The 17,701-nt window shown below is 38.9% G+C and overlaps 1 protein-coding gene across 2 annotated transcripts in view; it reads left to right on the top strand.

Moving 5' to 3' along the window:
* The window catches only part of CTNNA3 (catenin alpha 3), a 414,270-nt gene that overhangs the window by 339,883 nt on the left and 56,686 nt on the right, over positions 1–17,701 (top strand). For both annotated transcript variants that reach the window (XM_068140126.1, XM_068140124.1), the window contains exon 13: positions 12,532–12,683. In XM_068140126.1, coding sequence (XP_067996227.1) covers positions 12,532–12,683 — 152 coding nt within the window. The remainder of the gene's footprint in view (positions 1–12,531; positions 12,684–17,701) is intronic.

Raw genomic sequence — 17,701 nt, 5'->3', positions numbered from 1 at the left:
GGTTGTTGTCTTGTTGGTTGGTTGGGTTTTTTTTAGAATTGCCCTTCTGCATTCATCATATATGACACTTCATGATAAATCTTCCCTTCTTCTCCTCACTTGAAGCTAGTTTAAGAATGACTTACCACTTTTCAATGCGTATGTGACCTTTATCTATCTCTTTTAATATATTTTTCTTCTTTAGATATTAAGAATTGCTATCTTGGTCTTGTTCACTAGAGTCCATTTGCAGTGACAGCCTTCCTTAATCCAGTAAGAAAATGAGTGAACTAGTACTGCTCTTTGCACTATGTATTTTGAACTGAAGCAGACCCTCTAATTTGGACCATTTTTATCTGTATGCCCATAGCAAAACAATTACCTTAATTTCAGCTGTCACTTTCTTGCACAGGGTCTTAAGTGCCTTCACCTCTGTAATGTTAGGGATCTTTCATTTGCAGTTCTGTAGTCTGCCTTTCATTTCCAGCTCTGTAGCCTTCTAAGTGATTCTGAATGTATTTTCCATAGCCTGTGGCACTGTTGTCCTAAAGCTTTCCTTGTGGTCTTGCACCTGTAAACGCTGACGTTGTTATGTGATAAGCATGCTGTGCCTGTTGCATTTGTCCGTGATTAACCTCCTGTGTCTCATACATGGGTTTAACAATTATTTCCTTTGCCATTCAACATTCAAAGAATCCTTTTGTCCCATTGTCTTTTAGAACAGCATAGTGCATTTGGAGATGACATCTGCCTTACAGCAGTCAAAGTTTTTATCTGTTTCAAAAAATCTTTGAAATAGGAACACTTTAATTCTTGACCTAGCAGCTTTGTTTTGTTTCTCATGCATCTTGGAGCCAGTTAGTCAGACATACCTCCTCTTTTTTATTACTACAAACATTAAACATTTTTAATTCTTTAGGGTTTACCACTCTTCTGTAACCATTTGGGTTTGTAACATTTATATTCCAGGGCATGATCTGTGTCCTAAGCAGGACTGTGTACTTTATTTCCCTGTAATTTTATTTCATTTCACAAATCATTGGTACTTAAGAGTTAATTCTGTGTTCCATAGACTATGAGGACTTTAACTCTTCAGGATGAATCCAGTCTCATTAAAGATATCCATACACATAAAGAATTGTCATTAACTATTTTTTCAGCTTTAGATCCCTCTGGGTTTTTCATAGCTGTTATTTGTTGTAGTTTTCTAACCTGACTACAAAAAGCTTTTCAATGTTTTCATTTGTGTGGAATACATTTTTTTAGTGTTGTATAATAAAATTCATAGTTGCCATAATATACTATATCATAATCATAAAATTACATAGTCTCTCCCCAATACTATTTCCAGCAATATACAGCTAATCATTCGAAAGTATGCTCTGCTTACAATTTTCAGCGTTTCACACAGCTTCCTTTCTGCCAAACATGCCCTTAGCTCTCTGTGGTTCCATCCTTAGTAACTATGAACTGTCAGTTTTGTAAATGATGCAACAGATTATAGAATCCTAGAATGGCTTAGGTTGGAAGGGACCTTAGAGATCATCTACTCCAACCTCCCTGCCATGGGCAGGGATGCCTCTCAACTGGACTTGGCTGCTCAAGGCCTCATCCAGCCTGGCCTTGAACACCCCCAGGGAGGAGGCAAACATAGCCTTCCTGGGCAGCCTATTCCAGAGAATCACCACCCTGGTACTCTTGTGCTGAAGAACTTCTTCCTAAGATCCATGCTAAATCTAGTCTCTCTCAGCTTAAAACCATTCTCCCTTGTCCTATTGCTAGACATCCTTATGAAAAGTCCCTCCTGTAGCCCCTTTCAGGTACTGAAAGGCAGTTCTAAAGTCACACACACCACACATCACACACACTGACCCACCCCAGGTCCATCCTGTGTCTTCTGTAGGCTGAACAAACCCAGCTCTCAGCCTGTTCTCATAGCAGAGGTGTTCCAGTTGGGAAGAGTTTGTGCATAATTCAGTAGCACTTATGAATGCTTGTGTGTTCATATATGGATTATAAATTTATTAACACAGTAAAATTGAGTCATGCTGAAAATATAAATGATGTGGTCATTTTGTTCACTCCAGATCTCAGTAAATGTCTCAGCAATACCATTCATGGCAATATTTGGAGAAGTGCCATTTAATTCATTGCATGCTGAATAAATATTTCTGTAAATAGGTTTTCTTACTTTCTGGGGACCAGATTCTGGTTTGCTTATCACTTCCAACACTGTAGAATGTCATCTGAGAAGCCAGTTTTGTGGGTGTTGTTTTGACTCAAAATTAATGAGGACACCAGATCATCTCCTCCCTTTACCCAGTGCTATTAAACAGATGGAACTATAGTAGTTTTGGAATAATTCAGTATATAGCAGAGAAAATGTCAGTAATACATCCATCATTTTTAAAGTAGTCATGGAGTTTCATGCAGGAATATACAACTGTCCATTACTCATACTCCTCTATGATTGCTGTCAGGAATTAAAAATGCAAAGGTGGACTGCTTCAGTCAGCAGATCAGAAGGTATGTACCTTGGGCCTTTTGCAGAATCATTACAGAAATTTTCATCCTACCAAAAAAATGTAAAGCAGCAGGCATGCTTCTCTCATGGAGCTAGATTAGACAGGCAAAAGTTTAACACCCCTCCTAATCAACAGACATGTTTGGAAGAACCAATAAATGTTTCAACAGCTTGTTTTGCTTGGTTTGATTTGGTTTGTGTGGGGATTGGAACAGCAATAGCACTTACTGTGCAAGTAAGCTCAAAAGCCTTGGAATGCGGTATAAAGACAACTTACTATCCACGACAGTCCTGACCTTGCAGATAAGAAAGTAGAAACAATTAAGACTAGCAAAAGGAATGCATGTTTGTTATTTCAGTGTAGCAGCAAGAGTGTTCTCTTTACCCATTTATTATGTCAGTGTTAGAGTAAGCTAATCGACACAGCTCTGGTCTTTGTAACTTTTATGTGTTACATCACCAGTCTTCGGGCAGGTGTATAAGGCCCTCAGATGCTCTAGATAAATGTCCTCAATTATCACATTGGAGTCCGTGACCAATCTGCCATGTCAGGTTTGATTTGGTTTTGGTCTGGAGCAACCTCCTAATGCTTTTTCCTGACATGATGCTGCATGTTAGCATTCCTTGCATCAGACTATTAGTACTTTCCCAGGAACTTTACTTTTGTGCTAAGGGATGCTTAAAATAATTTCCTGAAACTGACTTTTAGGTTTGAAGGCACAATTGGTTAGTGATCTGTTGTAGAAGGTGGCTGCAAGTAATACATGTGTATTTATTGTTCTTGGATTTCCTGGGGCCCTTTCATTTGATAACTTTTTTTTTTTTCCTTAGAAAGGGGAGGCTACATTTCAGGAAATAGTGTGAAGTAGACACTAGGCCAGGTATGCAATGAAATTTCTGCCCTTGGAGGTTTTCCAGACTTAGCTAGACAAAACTATGGCTGACCTGCTATAGCGTTAGTCTTATTTTTAAAGAAACTGACCCAGAATATATGTAGAAGTCCTTTTCAGACTATGTTTTTCTCAGGTTAGACACCAGCTCTATTTATGTCACAGTCCTCTTTTCTGCATAATTAAATGTTTTAATGTGTGCATTCACACTCAGCAGTAGCAATCTCAAATTCTCAGAGAAGAGTTCCTTCTCTTCCTTAGTAACTTGCTGTTGAAAATGTGGTAGTGTTACTATTTGGAAAGAATTTTTAGTGTGAAAAGGTTGCAGATACCTCATTCTGAATCTACAGTTTTCTCAGAATGCTAAGGCAGGTTTCTTGTATGAAGTGTCATGTATTAAATGGAGGCGAGGCACAGCAACATTGCAAATGGATGCTTCTGCTTTGGTGGGGGGGTTGGACCCAACGATCTCTGGAGGTCCCTTTCAATCTCCAATGTACTGTGATACTGAGATATTGATACGAATTCATCCTTTTTCCAGACAGGCAGATACACATGTAAAGCCTATTAGTACTCTCTTTTTCAAAGAGTTTCCTCTGAAGTATGTTCTTTTAAAACTACGTGGATTTTTTTGTCAAGACTTAAAAGTAGGCAAGATTTCTGTCATGATGGAATTGATGTAATACAAGAAGCAGTTGTCAGTATAATGAGTGTCAGCAGCCCATCTAAAAGCACTCCTGCATGGCCAAAGAAATATGCTTAGATTCAAGCATTCACTTGGTGTTCCTTCCTGTGATCAGGGTGTTGTGCAGTGACTGGGATCAGAATGCAGTAGTAACCAGCCTTTCATCTTATAAAAGAAATGTGGTGCTTTGGTGCAGCAATTTGCACATGCCAGCCTGAGATAAAGGAGTCTAGAACCAAATCCTTCTGCTAATAAGTTCATTAGAAGTATTTATAATGATTAGTAAGCAAAGCCTACAGAAGACTGACTCATGTACCACAGCCTTCTTCCTTTCCAAAAGGATGCAATTTATTTTTATGCTCTTTTCTGTAGATTTGTGGCAAAATGTAGAGACAAGGGTTCTTTGTCATTGTGTGAAAAAAGCTTTCCCGTTGTGAAGAATGTAATTTTTTTCTAATTGCTAGGACTCCCATGCAATAAGCATTGCTCAGTAAAAAGTGTCCCACACTGAGTACTTTAGATTCTTCTCTCTTCTACAAGTGCTTGGTCCTGTTTGAGTAATTTGAGTTAAGAGCCCTTCTTAGGCCATTTTCAAGCTCTGCCCTATTGTTTTCCTTAAAAGGTAGAAGTAAAGCTAACTCTTTCAGAAGGTGTACTATCAGTGCAGTTATGTATGGTAACAAATGCTAAATCCTTTTCTGGTTTCTGCTCTCTTTATATTGCTATAGCCATTTAGAATAGAATAGAATGTTTCCAGAGACCCTGGGAGAATGTCAAGACAAAGTGCAACGCAGACTCCTTATTGAGTCCAGTGGAAGGCTCTCTTTCCCATTTGAGAAGCAGCTGTATTTGTTACCAAGTCTTACTTAAACTTAATTAAATAATGTTGCCTAGTTTTCTCCAGGTGTCTGCCTGGAGACTACAGCAGTCTTGAAGATATTTACTCAGCATGACAGGAGTGGGTCTAGTTTCGTCCTTTTTAAAATGTCTGTATTAACTACAGCATTTTTATTAACCTTCATGAATCTTAATGTATCAGTTGGCAGAAGTATGTATTTTTGTCCATTGATCTGTGCTGGAGGCATTAAAGGAGTGAAGGATATCAACTCTTGCCATGCCTAGGTAACTCTTAAAGGAGTGTGAGTCTGAAACAGTCTATGAATAATAGTCTTCACCCCTGGCCATCTGTTGAAGCACTGTGTGCTTAACTCTTCACTGCACTTTAAATTTCTTTTGTATCACTTTCAATTTTTAACCTGTGGCAAGCATTTGGCTCTTGCACGGTGGCACTATCCACCCCCACCCCCCTTCCTTTTCTACTTTAATGTATCAGCCATTCCCCTTCAATTAGCACATTCAGAGCACTTGAGGTGAATTATACATCCTCACTTTCACACGCAGCATAAGATCTGTCCAAATGTTACCAGTGTGTTTTCAGTGAGGCTTCCTGTCACTGTGCTTTCCCTCAATCTCACTTTGAGGAGTAGGGGCAAATAAGCATGGTAGACATGCCAGTATGTGCTGCTCTTGGTTCTTTATACATATTTATTTCATTTTGGAGACAATGCTAATGATCCATTTTGGGGAGTAGTAGCTGCATTTAGCTGTTTGCACTATTGGTCAGGGAAAGGCAGAGTTTTTTAGCACAAAGTGACCTGTACACAAGAACACACAGAAAGAATTTGTAGGTGAATAGGCTCATACCTACAATGAACATTGCTTTGCTCTACAAAAACAAGTGAGAGCCATGCATCTGACATTCATAAATGATCTTACAGCAATTTAGTTTCTTTCAGAAAGTCTCTTTGCCAGAAACAATTGCCATGTATCTATGCACTTCAGTGAATGCAATACTGTCTCATAGGCGTAATAGCTGAGATTTGCATTAACTGAAGACCTATCTTAATTGGTTTTCTTAGCTTCCCCTCTCTGCATCTTTCAGAAGCATGTTTGTAAAAAGCAATTATAAATTTTAATAAACTCTGTCTACCTTTTGGTGTCTAAGCATAGGCTGCATTTTGGGGAAAATTACAGCATAAGAATATAACTTTGCACATAAAAATAAAGTTGATATTCTGTGACTTTTTACTAAGCAGAGCTCAGAGATACTTAGAGACATTTAGTGACAGACACTTAGTCTTTCTCCATTGATTTTACTGTTCTGGATAGCTTTCCCCACTACTTCTACATGCTTAAATTAAATTAAAAATTTTCCTTAGCCTCTAAATGAAAGCAGTTGCTTGCCACATACTCAAGCAGTTTTAATTGGAAATCACATACTAGGTATTAAAAATCAGAGAGTGCTTTGTCTACCCTGACATAAATGTATTGAAAAATGAGTGTGAGTGGCTCACTATCACAGTGATAGTAAGTTGCTAGTAACCAAGTTATTAAAAGGTTTAACATCCCTCCAGATTATCCTCTGTTCTTTGGACTGCCAATTCTCTTCCCACTGATTTAGAACAGGCTTCTTTTTGTTTCTTTCCAATTACAAGCCATAAGACAAAGAGGTTTATAATATCTCTCAAATATGAATTTGTTTTTTACCTCAATAGATAGGAGATTGTGTCTGTGTACATACTGTGTGTACAGCTGAATAGAAGTAGAGAATTTTAAATGGTAGAAAGTAAATTAAAAGATCCTTCTAAAACTTGAAAGTTGCAATCTGTCAGATGAAAAGAAACACAAAAAACCAAAGCAGAATTATTTTCGTCTTTAACAAAAACAAAACAAAACACACACACAGCCATAGTGTTTATGTGAAGAGAGTCAGGTATATTACCACGAGTATATTTGCAAACAAATCCACCTGACCCTGCAGCCATTTGATTTGTGGAATTCCTTTTTTATTGCATGAAGCTGCAATGCTTTGGGGATCCTCTAAACATGCTTGCATTGTCTTCAAGGAAAGGCTCAGGTGCACTAAAGAGCACTAGGAGTTACATGCTCAGGGTAATGATAATGAGTAATTTCTGGGATGTAACAGTAAATGTGGAATAAACAGACTGTCAGTTTGCAGGCAGTATCCCCTTAAGAGATCCTACAGGAAGGCTGGAGAGGAACTTTTCATAAGGATGTCTAGCAATAGAACAAGGGAGAATGGTTTTAAGCTGAGGGAGACTAGATTTAGAGTGGATTTTAAGATGTTCTTCGGTACAAGGGTGGTGAGTCTCTGGAATAGGCTGCCTGGGGAGACTGGGGGTGCCTCCTCCCTGGGCATGTTCAAGGCCAGTTTGGATGAGGCCTTGAGCAGCCGAGTCTAGCTGAGGGTTGTCCCTGCCCATGATGGGGAGGTTGGAGTAGATGACCTCTAAGGTCCCTTCCAACCTAAGCCATTCTGTGATTCTCTGGTAAGGGAGTAGGCCACAACATGTGTCAACATTAATGTGCAAAATCTTAGACAAAATTGGTGTTGTCCTGCACACAGAGTTAGAATATATGCCCTGTTCCAAGATTTCTCTTATTGTAACAATGAATTTATTGCATGAAGTGAATTCCATCTTTTTTCAGTACTTAAATGACTTTAGGTATCTTCTAAATGACCTTTTCAAAGGCCAGTATTTTAAAAAGTAGTTTTACTTACCACAAAATATCCCTTTATATACTTTGTTAAGAATATTATTGCTACTACAGGTTTGATGATTTATCTCACTAAATGTAAAAGAAAAATGAGTGTGTAATAGTACTCATAAGGCCTGTCTGGTTTGGGATTTTTGCTAATTAACACCACTCTTTAGATTAATAATGCTCTTTCAATAGAAACCACCAAGTTTCAGAGAGATGTATTTTTTTTTTTACTCTTATAATTTCTCTTCCTCATCTAAATTGATGAAAAACTGTTCTCTATTCAATATTCTTCCTTTTATATATAATGAAGGGCTCCCCCATAGGAAGACCTCCATTTCCTCTGAATGTTTGTTCCATCATTTCTTGGATCCTAATCAGGACATTTCCAATTCAGTAGTTTTTGTTCAGCAGCCTTCAGAAATTGCCTGATTTGTAAGTTGGCTCCCTGTTCTTGTTTGGCAGAGCTTTGGCCTTGGATATAACAAAGAAAGATTTCATTAGTAATCTGTGTTAACAAATTCTAATCATAGAAACGGGGGATGCAATTCACAGTTATTTTGAACAGCTCTAAATGCAGCGTACATTTGCAGCCGTGATGCTTGCCTGCCCCATCTGCCTTGTCCTGCTGCCTTCCTTCTACCAGTACTAGCGTGTCACCTCTCTGCTATCTGGCCTTGGTAGCAAGTTGGACTACAATATTGAACAATCTCAAAATTGACTTGGCAACCAAAAACCAGAAGTATTCAACAGCTTCAGTTCACTAGTTTTGAAGTGAGGGCACGCATGTGGAGTTTTGAAGGCAGTCTGCAATTGGACTGAAGGTAAGACAAAGCCTCTCTGTGCCCCTTAAAATTAATTTATGAAAAGTAATCATGTGGCTTTTTGGTATTGGTTTGTTTGTGGTGGGGTTTTTGCTTGTTTGTGATGGTGTTGGGGTTTTTTTTGGGTTTTCTTAGTTTATGTGTGTCACAAGACATGATATTTAGTGCAGATGCCACTAAATTAAGCCTAGTGACTTCATGCTGTTCTGTGCTGCCAATTGAGTTTGGGAAGAGTGGATGTTTTCACAGCACATAAAGGCCCTGCAATAGCAGGAGGGAACTGATGAGATAAGACAGGGCCCACATGGTCCATGCTGTCTGCTAAGCAATGCAAAAAAAGATTTAAAAAAATGTCTGAAATTCTTTGCCAATATGACTGAGGGGAAGATGTTTTTCTTGTCTGATATCTCATGGTCAGTCTGTCCTTGAGCATGGCAGGAAAATGCAGGAGGTAAAGAGCTTTTAAAAAGGTACTTGGTTTATATGATCTCAAAGAATCATGAGAATTCTGTGACCTGCCTTTAACACCCCAGACAAGGAAATCCATCTACCCCCACAAACTGAAAAGTACTTTTGTGTAGTTTTGTAAAGACCCCTTTAAGTCACCAGTGAAATCTTGAACCGTGATAAGTGTAGGTGCTGCCTTAGTTCCCACCTGCAGTGTTATGTCTATTTGCCAGGCTGTGCAAGGACTATGGAGAAAGAGCTTGACTAGTGGATGGTCCAGAGGCTCACAGATTCCAAAATCATGAGCAATCACCCACACCCATACAGGTCCAGTCTGCTGTCTTAAAGTAACACTTTAAATATATGTAAATTGTTTTGGCACAAATGAAAATAACTCTGTTTTTCAGGTAGGAAGTTGAATCACTGTCATGCATATGTTCAAAATGAGGATATTTGCAAACTTAAAAGCAGCAGTTTACTGGTTTGCATAAGCCAGTGTGTGATTCTATGATTTATATGTGTGTTTGTATGTATGTCTTGGCAAATCATCTGAAACAGTGTTGTCATTAAATTTAGTCAATTTGACATTGTATCACACAAAAAACAGACTTGAAGTTGTGTCCCTGCCATGGTGAAATGAAATTTAGAAACTTGATCTTAATGCTAGCATTGTATTTTGTGGATTTTCAACAGCCATGAGTGGTTAGAGCTTCAACAAACTGTTCTGTTACTCAGTTCAGCCTTTTACAGTGCATGCAGAATTACTGTTCTTTGCAGTAATCCCATTATTATTTAAATATGTTTTTGAATGTATCTAATGAAGATGTCTCCATCAGACACCGAGCAGTTTATTCCATTCTAAACATCACTCCTTAAGTGGTGTAACTCAAGCTTCTGCCAGAAGCCCCCTCTATATTTCAGATGATATGCCTTGGCCAGCACAGTTGCCTTAGCTGGGTTTTATTTCATGTATGTATTAGTTGTTTGTATAACACTTCAAACAGAAATGATATTAAGAATGGCCATAAGACTTAGCAATACAACAGGGTTACAGGAATATACAAAGCTTTTACTACTTGAAATTATTAGATACCCCTCCAAAAGAAAATAGCAAATGTTTGGTTTTAAATCACAAGCACTGCAAGCTGTTACTTGGTTTCAAAGAGTGAAGGAAAAACCCAAAGAAACAAATCCACCAACTGAATAAAGACTCTGTGGTTATTAACTAGATTTCTTATTTACCCTGGTGTTAGCCTGCATGTAAGTGATAACTGTGTTCTTACTCTTTTCAACCATATTCTCCTTATGCTTTAGTTTAGCTGAATTTCTGCAACTGGAAAACTGCTTAAATCCTCTGAAAGCAATCTGTCTATACCCATCACACCAACTTTCATGCTAGGTGATCAGATGATGGGAGAATAATGGAATACTTGAGATACCCATGACTTGCCACAACTCCCTACTTCCATAGGAAGACTCAGCTGAACTTGCTGAAAGATGAAGGACACCTTAAAGATATGTTCATCTAACATATCATATAATATCAATAGTATCAAAAAAGCATCCTTCAGAGGGTAAAACTCAAGCATTTATTCCTTTGCTATGTGACTTTCTCAGTGCTAAACTGAGAAAAGACAGGCAGAGAAGAAATAGTGAATTACCTACCATGAGAAGAAAAAGGGTTTTGGTTTTTTTCTGACAGAATAATAATTGTTGCTTTGCTGCATTTTGCCCCTGAGCCTTTTTGTTTTGTTTTGTTTCAACTAAAACAGTGAATAACGAAATAAAGAACACCATACAACAGTTTGAAAGAGGAACGTGAGACTGTGGCTTTAAGCAATTTTAAGGAGTTATTAGTTTAGTTTCTTGACAATATTTCTTTTTTCCTAAAAGCTTCTGTGTATGTTTAGGGTTTTATTTTTATGTTTCACAACTGTGCTTCTGCAAATGCTGTGCTTTAAAATTGTTTCTCTGTGGCACCCTGATATTTGAATAATGGCCTCCACTCTAAAAAGGTGTTTTCATAGCTACACGTAAGCATAACTATAGAATTATAGAATGACAGAATAATTGCCATTGGAAAAGCCTTTTAAGATCATGGAATCCAACCATTCTCTAACTACCAAGTCTGGTGCTAAATTATGCCCCTTAGCACCACATCTCATCTTTGAAATGCCTCCAGGGATGGGGATTCATCCACCTCCCTGGGCAGCCTATTCCAGTGCTGAGAAGTGAAGAATTCACTTTCAGTGAATTTCAGTGAAGAATTTTCTTCTAACACATAAGAGGCAGAGAGGGACCTGGGGGTGCTGGTTGATGGTAGGCTGAACATGAGCCTGCAGAGTGCCCAGGTGGCCAGGAGGGCCAATGGCATCCTGGCCTGCATCAAGAACAGTGTGGCCAGCAGGAGCAGGGAGGTCATTCTGCCCCTGTACACTGCACTGGTTAGGCCACACCTTGAGTCCTGTGTCCAGTTCTGGGCCCCTCAGTTTAGGAAGGATGTTGACTTGCTGGAGCATGTCCAGAGAAGGGCAACAAAGTTAGTGAGGGGCTTGGAACACAAGCCCTGTGAGGAGAGGCTGAGGGAGCTGGGGCTGCTTAGCCTGGAGAAGAGGAGACTCAGGGGTGACCTTATTGCTGTCTACAACTACCTGAAGGGGGGTTGTAGACAGGCAGATGATGGTCTCTTCTCCCAGGCAGCCAGCACCAGAACAAGAGGACACAGTCTCAGGCTGTGCCAGGGGAGGTTCAGGCTGGAGGTCGGGAGGTTCAGGCTGGAAGTCAGGAGGAAGTTTTACACAGAGAGAGTGATTGCCCATTGGAATGGACTGCCCGGGGAGGTGATGGAATCGCCATCACTGGAGGTGTTCAGGAGGAGACTTGACAGGGTGCTTGGTTGCATGGGTTAGTTGATTAGGTGGTGTTGGATGATAGGTTGGACGCAATGATCTTGAAGGTCTCTTCCAACCTGGTTTATTCTATTCTATATACATTTAAATAGTCTTTAATATTTAAACAGTAATGGTCAAAGCACATAAAGATTTTTATTTTTTTTTAAGATGATTGTGATGGGGACAGGAAAAAAGTAATTTCCATATTGAAAGTAAATAACAGTAATTCCTATAATTCTGTGAGTTGTCATTCATTTTTTACATGTGAAGTGTTTTCAAAGACATCTTGTATTAGCACAGGTCATATCCTGTGTTGTACAACCTGTGGTTAGATTGAAAGCAGATTCAGAAATAGTAGGAGTTTGTTTAATAGTAGTTACAGCTTTGAGCCCAGGTTAATATTCCTGATTCTTTGGGTACTGTTAGTATTGAAATCACTGACAGATGTTCACAACTGCTTCCTCAGCCCCCCTTTTAAAGCTTTCTTTATTGCTGTGCTGTGTAACCACCCTCCAACTCACAATGTGCCCATCCACAGATTACAATGTACACCAGTGCACACAAAGTGCATTTTTATCACTGTAATAAACATGATAAAAGTGTTATTATTATAATGCCTTTTCAAAAGAAACTTGTAATCAATTTGAGGCAAGTGGCTAGAAAGAAAAATCACGGTTTATCTTTTTTATGTTCACTGAATTTTGTTTCGGTTTTGTTTTTTAAATAGTGATTCCAGAGTTTATCAGTCAAGTCAATATTGCATTGGAGAGCTTGAGCAAGAACACTTTACATCTGTTTGATGATAACCAGTTCGTGGACATCTCTAAGAAGGTCTATGATACAATTCATAATATTAGATGCTCAGTCATGATGATTCGGGTAAGTAATTTATTTCTTCATTTACTCTTCATTTCTAAGATCGTTCAGGACATGCTTGTCTTGTTCAGCACCTTACTGCGTGATGCCAGATGCAGCTGGTACCATCTGATTTTGTCACAACTGCCTGAAAAAGTTTGATTACTGTTTTGTTAATGTTCAGTTTACGAGTTTCCTAATCCTATTTGAATAATATTCAATTTCAACCACATGTATTCAAGGAATCTTCATGTGTTTGCTTGCCCTCTGTGCCTGCCACTGTTACTCATGAAAAGGCTTCTGCTCTTACAGCATTTTCTGTGTTCACTCTTCATGCTGTCCTAGCTCGGTCAGATACCATTTACAGATCATGTAGCAGGAGGCATGCCTACAACAAAGATGAAAGCTCCTTTAAACTGTGTTCCTTTTGAGAGGAGTTTAAGCTGGAACCATTTCTGCTCAACAAAACCTTTTTGATGATGAGGGATCAGGGAATTATGAAACTTCTTTTCTGTACATGTCTGTAAGGAATATTTTTACAATAGGAACAGGATCAAACATGGAAGCCAAGTAGCTACCAAGAAAAATCTTGTATCTGTGATGAACACTATGGCTGTTGCAGTATGTCACATTAGTGGAGTTTTGAATACTGTCCTCTTTTCTGAGGGAGCAGTCAGTCTTTGAAAGTGGATCGTGAGCAGGTTCAAAGTTGCCTCCTTCACTCTTGAAATATCCTGGTAGGCAATCTCAGCTACCTCATGCTGTTAGATTGTGAATGGTGTTAGCACTATGCAGATGCTACTGGGTGGGTCCCAGTCCTGTTCAGACTGGGAGTAATCAGCTGAGTTTCATTTGATGCTCATCCTACCTCCCCTCAGTAATAATTTGGGTATTTTAAGGTAATGAAATTGTTTCTCTCTTTTCCCCAGTGAAATCTGAGGCATCTGTATGTCCAGTCTTCTTAGGCTTGAATTCCATATGATCATGACTGACTATTAATTTATGGAGTTTTCTAGTTTGGGGAAATGTACTGAGGAGCTTCACAAAACTTCAGTCTTTATGAAAGTGCAGACACTGCTCTGCAGGAGACTCTACAGTGTATCTCCTTAGAGTCCTCTGTGATGCATATAGACAGTCATTACACAACACCTAAATAGACAGTATTAATATGATGATTTCTATCAGTGCTATCTTCCACTTCTGCTTTGCAAGTTCAATTTGACAAGGTAAGTCAAAAAGAAAGTATCAGAAATTACCTTGGTGGCTGTACCTGAAGCTGTGGGTAGTAAAGACCAGATCATTCTCCTTCTCTGACCTGCAGAAGTTATGACCTGTGGACTAAGAGTCTACCTCCACCTGTACTGGAAGCTCTCCTAAGCAGAGGAGAGACTTGGCAGTCAGAGTGACTTGAAGTGTGTTCAGCTGTATTTGGCTGTATTCAGCAACCCAGCAGTTGCAGAGTCCTGACAAAAGCTCAGGAGATCAGAAAAAAAATAAAAAAAATAAATTCATCAAAGAGGACACATACAGCTTTCTGCTTAATGAACACCATTATTCAACTACTGTCATGAGAGAGGTTTTAAGGTTTGGTGAAACAGCTACTCCACCACCCCTTGGCGACACTGACTGTCGGCACAGAGACAGTGCTGAGCAAACTCTGGCATTATTTTTTTTTTGAGTAAGGATATATTTGCATTCCTAATTAGATACATTCCCAGTTTTGTTTCAGGGTACCTGTAAGATGCTGTAGTGAATCTGATGTTTATTCAGATGTATGCTAGTACTGCAGCAGCCAGGGTGAGGAAATAAGTGCTCTGCAGCCAACTTATAGGGGCATAGTGATACAGTGCAAAGAACGAGGCGTTGCTGATTACAGGGGGTTGCAAGGCTGAATCAGGGAAAGAAACTGTTGATCAAAACATAATTGAGAAGTGAACATTAACAAGGACATTGATTCACAGGGGGCAATTTTTCAACATCAAAGTAAAAGCAGAAACTCTAGATCAGTTCCTCAGGAAGCATTTCAAGCATGTAATTACACAAAGAGAATATTTTTAAAGATAGAGTTCCTAACTGGAAAATGCTCCCAAATGCTGTTGTTAATGACAACTCTCAGATATGCTTTTCAATGTCCAAACTTAATCATAGGTACAGAAAACATTCATTCCAGTCCTGCAGGTATAATGTGAATAACTTGAGTGGAAGGTGTGCTGCACTGATGAGCTGTAATAGAAGTGCCTCTGGAACTGCATGACACTTCGTTTAAGATGGTTTTCATTGTTTCATTCACAAGGATTAATTTATGCAGTGGCAGCTGTTGATTTGAAATAATCAGATATTTGATCCAGGGCATAAGCTGCATGTGCTTATCAGTGTCCACATTCCTCAGTCATTTCTTGAATCATCTCATTCTTGTTAAATTGTAGAGACTTTGGGAGGTTGATACTGCACATAATCCTTGGGGCGTTATCTGGATAGTGTTTCGATCAGAATATTGGTGTTACTATCTACAGGATAGATTTAAAGACAAGAATTATGGCACATTAAATGCATGGAAATGTCAAAGGAAACAGCTGGCAGGTTTTGGGACTATATTAATTATGGTATAATGTTAAAATAGATGCTAGTACTTCTTTTGAAAAAACAGGGAGCCATTATATGAAAGTGGAGTTTCTTGAAGACTATGAAGACAGCTGGACTGAAGTAACAGCTAATAATTTCCTGTTAGGATATTAAACAGAGTGGAAAGCAAAGATTACTTCAAATGAGTAATAACTACTGATCCCCAAATCAGTAATAAAGTCATCCTAACACAAGTACACCAGGAGCAGTGGGAAAGAATTCACCACATCAGAGTTTCATAGAATTATTTGTTTTCATTCTAAAAGAGGTGAATTGGTATGAGTTTTCCTGAGCTCAAGAAGAGGGCAAGATATTCTTCTAGTCTATTCCAAATGCTTTTTATTTTCTGTGTCCATGGAAGCAGCAAGTGAGGAACCTGTTCCCTAATGTTATGAGAGGTGTTTATTGAGATTGTAGGACTTTGCTGATTTGGTGCATCATTTGGATTTGTTTCTGAAAACTCCTTCCTGAAGGAATTTTCTGAAGCAAAACATTAATTTTGGCTTTCTGTCATACTTAGATAGTTCTGTTCCAACTAGATCCTCACTACATCCCCACTCCATTTCTTATCTACCTATTTCTATAGCTCATAATCTTTTAGTGCAGATTTTAATTTCCTTTTCAAAATCAAACTACACTTTCAGCTGTCTACAGCATGATGCTCTTTAAAATGTTTTGGTTATCTCAGAATATGCTTGATATTGTTTCCCTTTCCCTCCTTTTGTTGTCTCTCCCTTGTGGGTTGCAAATTGTGGTTAGTTTTACATTCTGTTTTAAAGAAATGTATCACTTCATCACTAGCAGAACTTGTTAGCTCTTCAGTACACTTGATTTCTCTTAATAAGAGCTACCATTGCAGACTTCGATCTCGTATATCTAGCCGAGTTACAGGAATTTTCAGAACATGGACTTCTCAGAAAAGAAGGTAGTAAGTGATAAAAACCTTTCTCATTTAGCCAGTTAATAAGCATCTAGTTTAAAATAAATAAATACTGGCAAAATTATCCTACACATGCAGAGCTTTTTACCTATTTTTACTTTCACAATAGGAATGAGTTAGATCCTGTCAGACACAGACAATAGCACACAACTTGAACCCCTTATTTAAAAGCTAAGAGAAAACAAAGCAGGGAAGCATTTGAGAAAAAACACTGTTACTTTAATATTGTAATTGTTTGGTTTTCCAAGAGACCCCTAAGACCTCATGGGGAGGAAGGACAAAGAGCAATTCTTGTAGTCTTGGTAAACTGCATTGTTGTTGGTCGGTAACTCATTATGAATAGATGTGGGGGAGTTTGTTAAATCCCTTTGCCTTAATTTTTCTATCCTACTCCAGTTGCACAAGAGGAAGAGCTTCTGCCGTCATAGTTAGTAAGCCAGTTGGACCTGCACTTCTCATTGCTTTCTTGTAGTTTCTTACTTAGGGAGATCAGAGCTGACCTTTCCTTCTCTTTGTCAACTTCCCTGGCAGAAACCAGGAATTTTCTGGTGCATGTTCACTTCTGCTCCCTTATGCACTAGGCTTCTGCTATCAACATAGTTAGTACTTGTTATTTTGTCATCTTTCTTTAACCAGGAGAGGATTTTCTTTTCTTCTTATTCAGGAAAAAAAATGCTCTATACCTGTTGTTCCCAAGCAGATGTTTCCATGCCCTGCCTTCTTGGAACAGGGCATTTCTTGCTTATTCTGCCAGTCATGTCAACCAAAGATGGATATAATTAAATGCAATGTGACTGGAAAAGGATGTAACATCTGATGTCCTTTCAAAAGGAGACTACAGGAAGTGCCTGTTGTTTGTTAAGAGTAGTTGGGTGCTGGTTCCTTTTTCACATTGTTATTTCAAGTCACACAGTGTTAGTGGGGAATGTTGTGTCTGTGCTGCAGAAACCAAGTAAGAGGTAAGATGGAGCTGTTTGGTTCCCTGATGAAAGATATAAAATTGCGAGTTAAAGCTCCTGCCAACTATTTGTCCCTGCCATATTACTTGTTTTTTAACATCTTGAGTCAGAATCACTAACCTTGGGATACCATGATGGGGAAAACTTAACTCAAAGCACTATTCCACATAGGCTCCATTTCACATCTTAATTCATCTACATACATACTTTCCAAAAATGTCTATGTTCTTTACCCTGTGGTACACCTTGGAAGTGATCGCATGTTGTAGAACTCATAGCCATACTGCTTGCTATGAGGATATGCAGGATAGCCGTACTGCTGCCTGTGCTGTGAGGATATGCTGAGAAAGCTGGGCTTGTTCAGCCTAGAGAAGAGAAGGCTTCTGGGTGATGTTAGAACTGTCTTCCAGTACATACAGGAAGGCTGAGGAGGCACTTTTCAGAAGGGTGTCTAGCAGTAGGACAAGGCGGTATGATTTGAAACTGAGGGAGAGTAGGTTTAGGCTAGATCTTAGGAAGAA

This window comes from Melanerpes formicivorus, unplaced genomic scaffold (genome assembly GCF_026170545.1).
Source record: "Melanerpes formicivorus ecotype bairdi unplaced genomic scaffold, bMelFor1.0.p_v2 SCAF_6, whole genome shotgun sequence".
Classification (NCBI taxonomy): Eukaryota; Metazoa; Chordata; class Aves; order Piciformes; family Picidae; genus Melanerpes; species Melanerpes formicivorus.
This window is presented reverse-complemented; position numbering and strand designations above follow the sequence as displayed.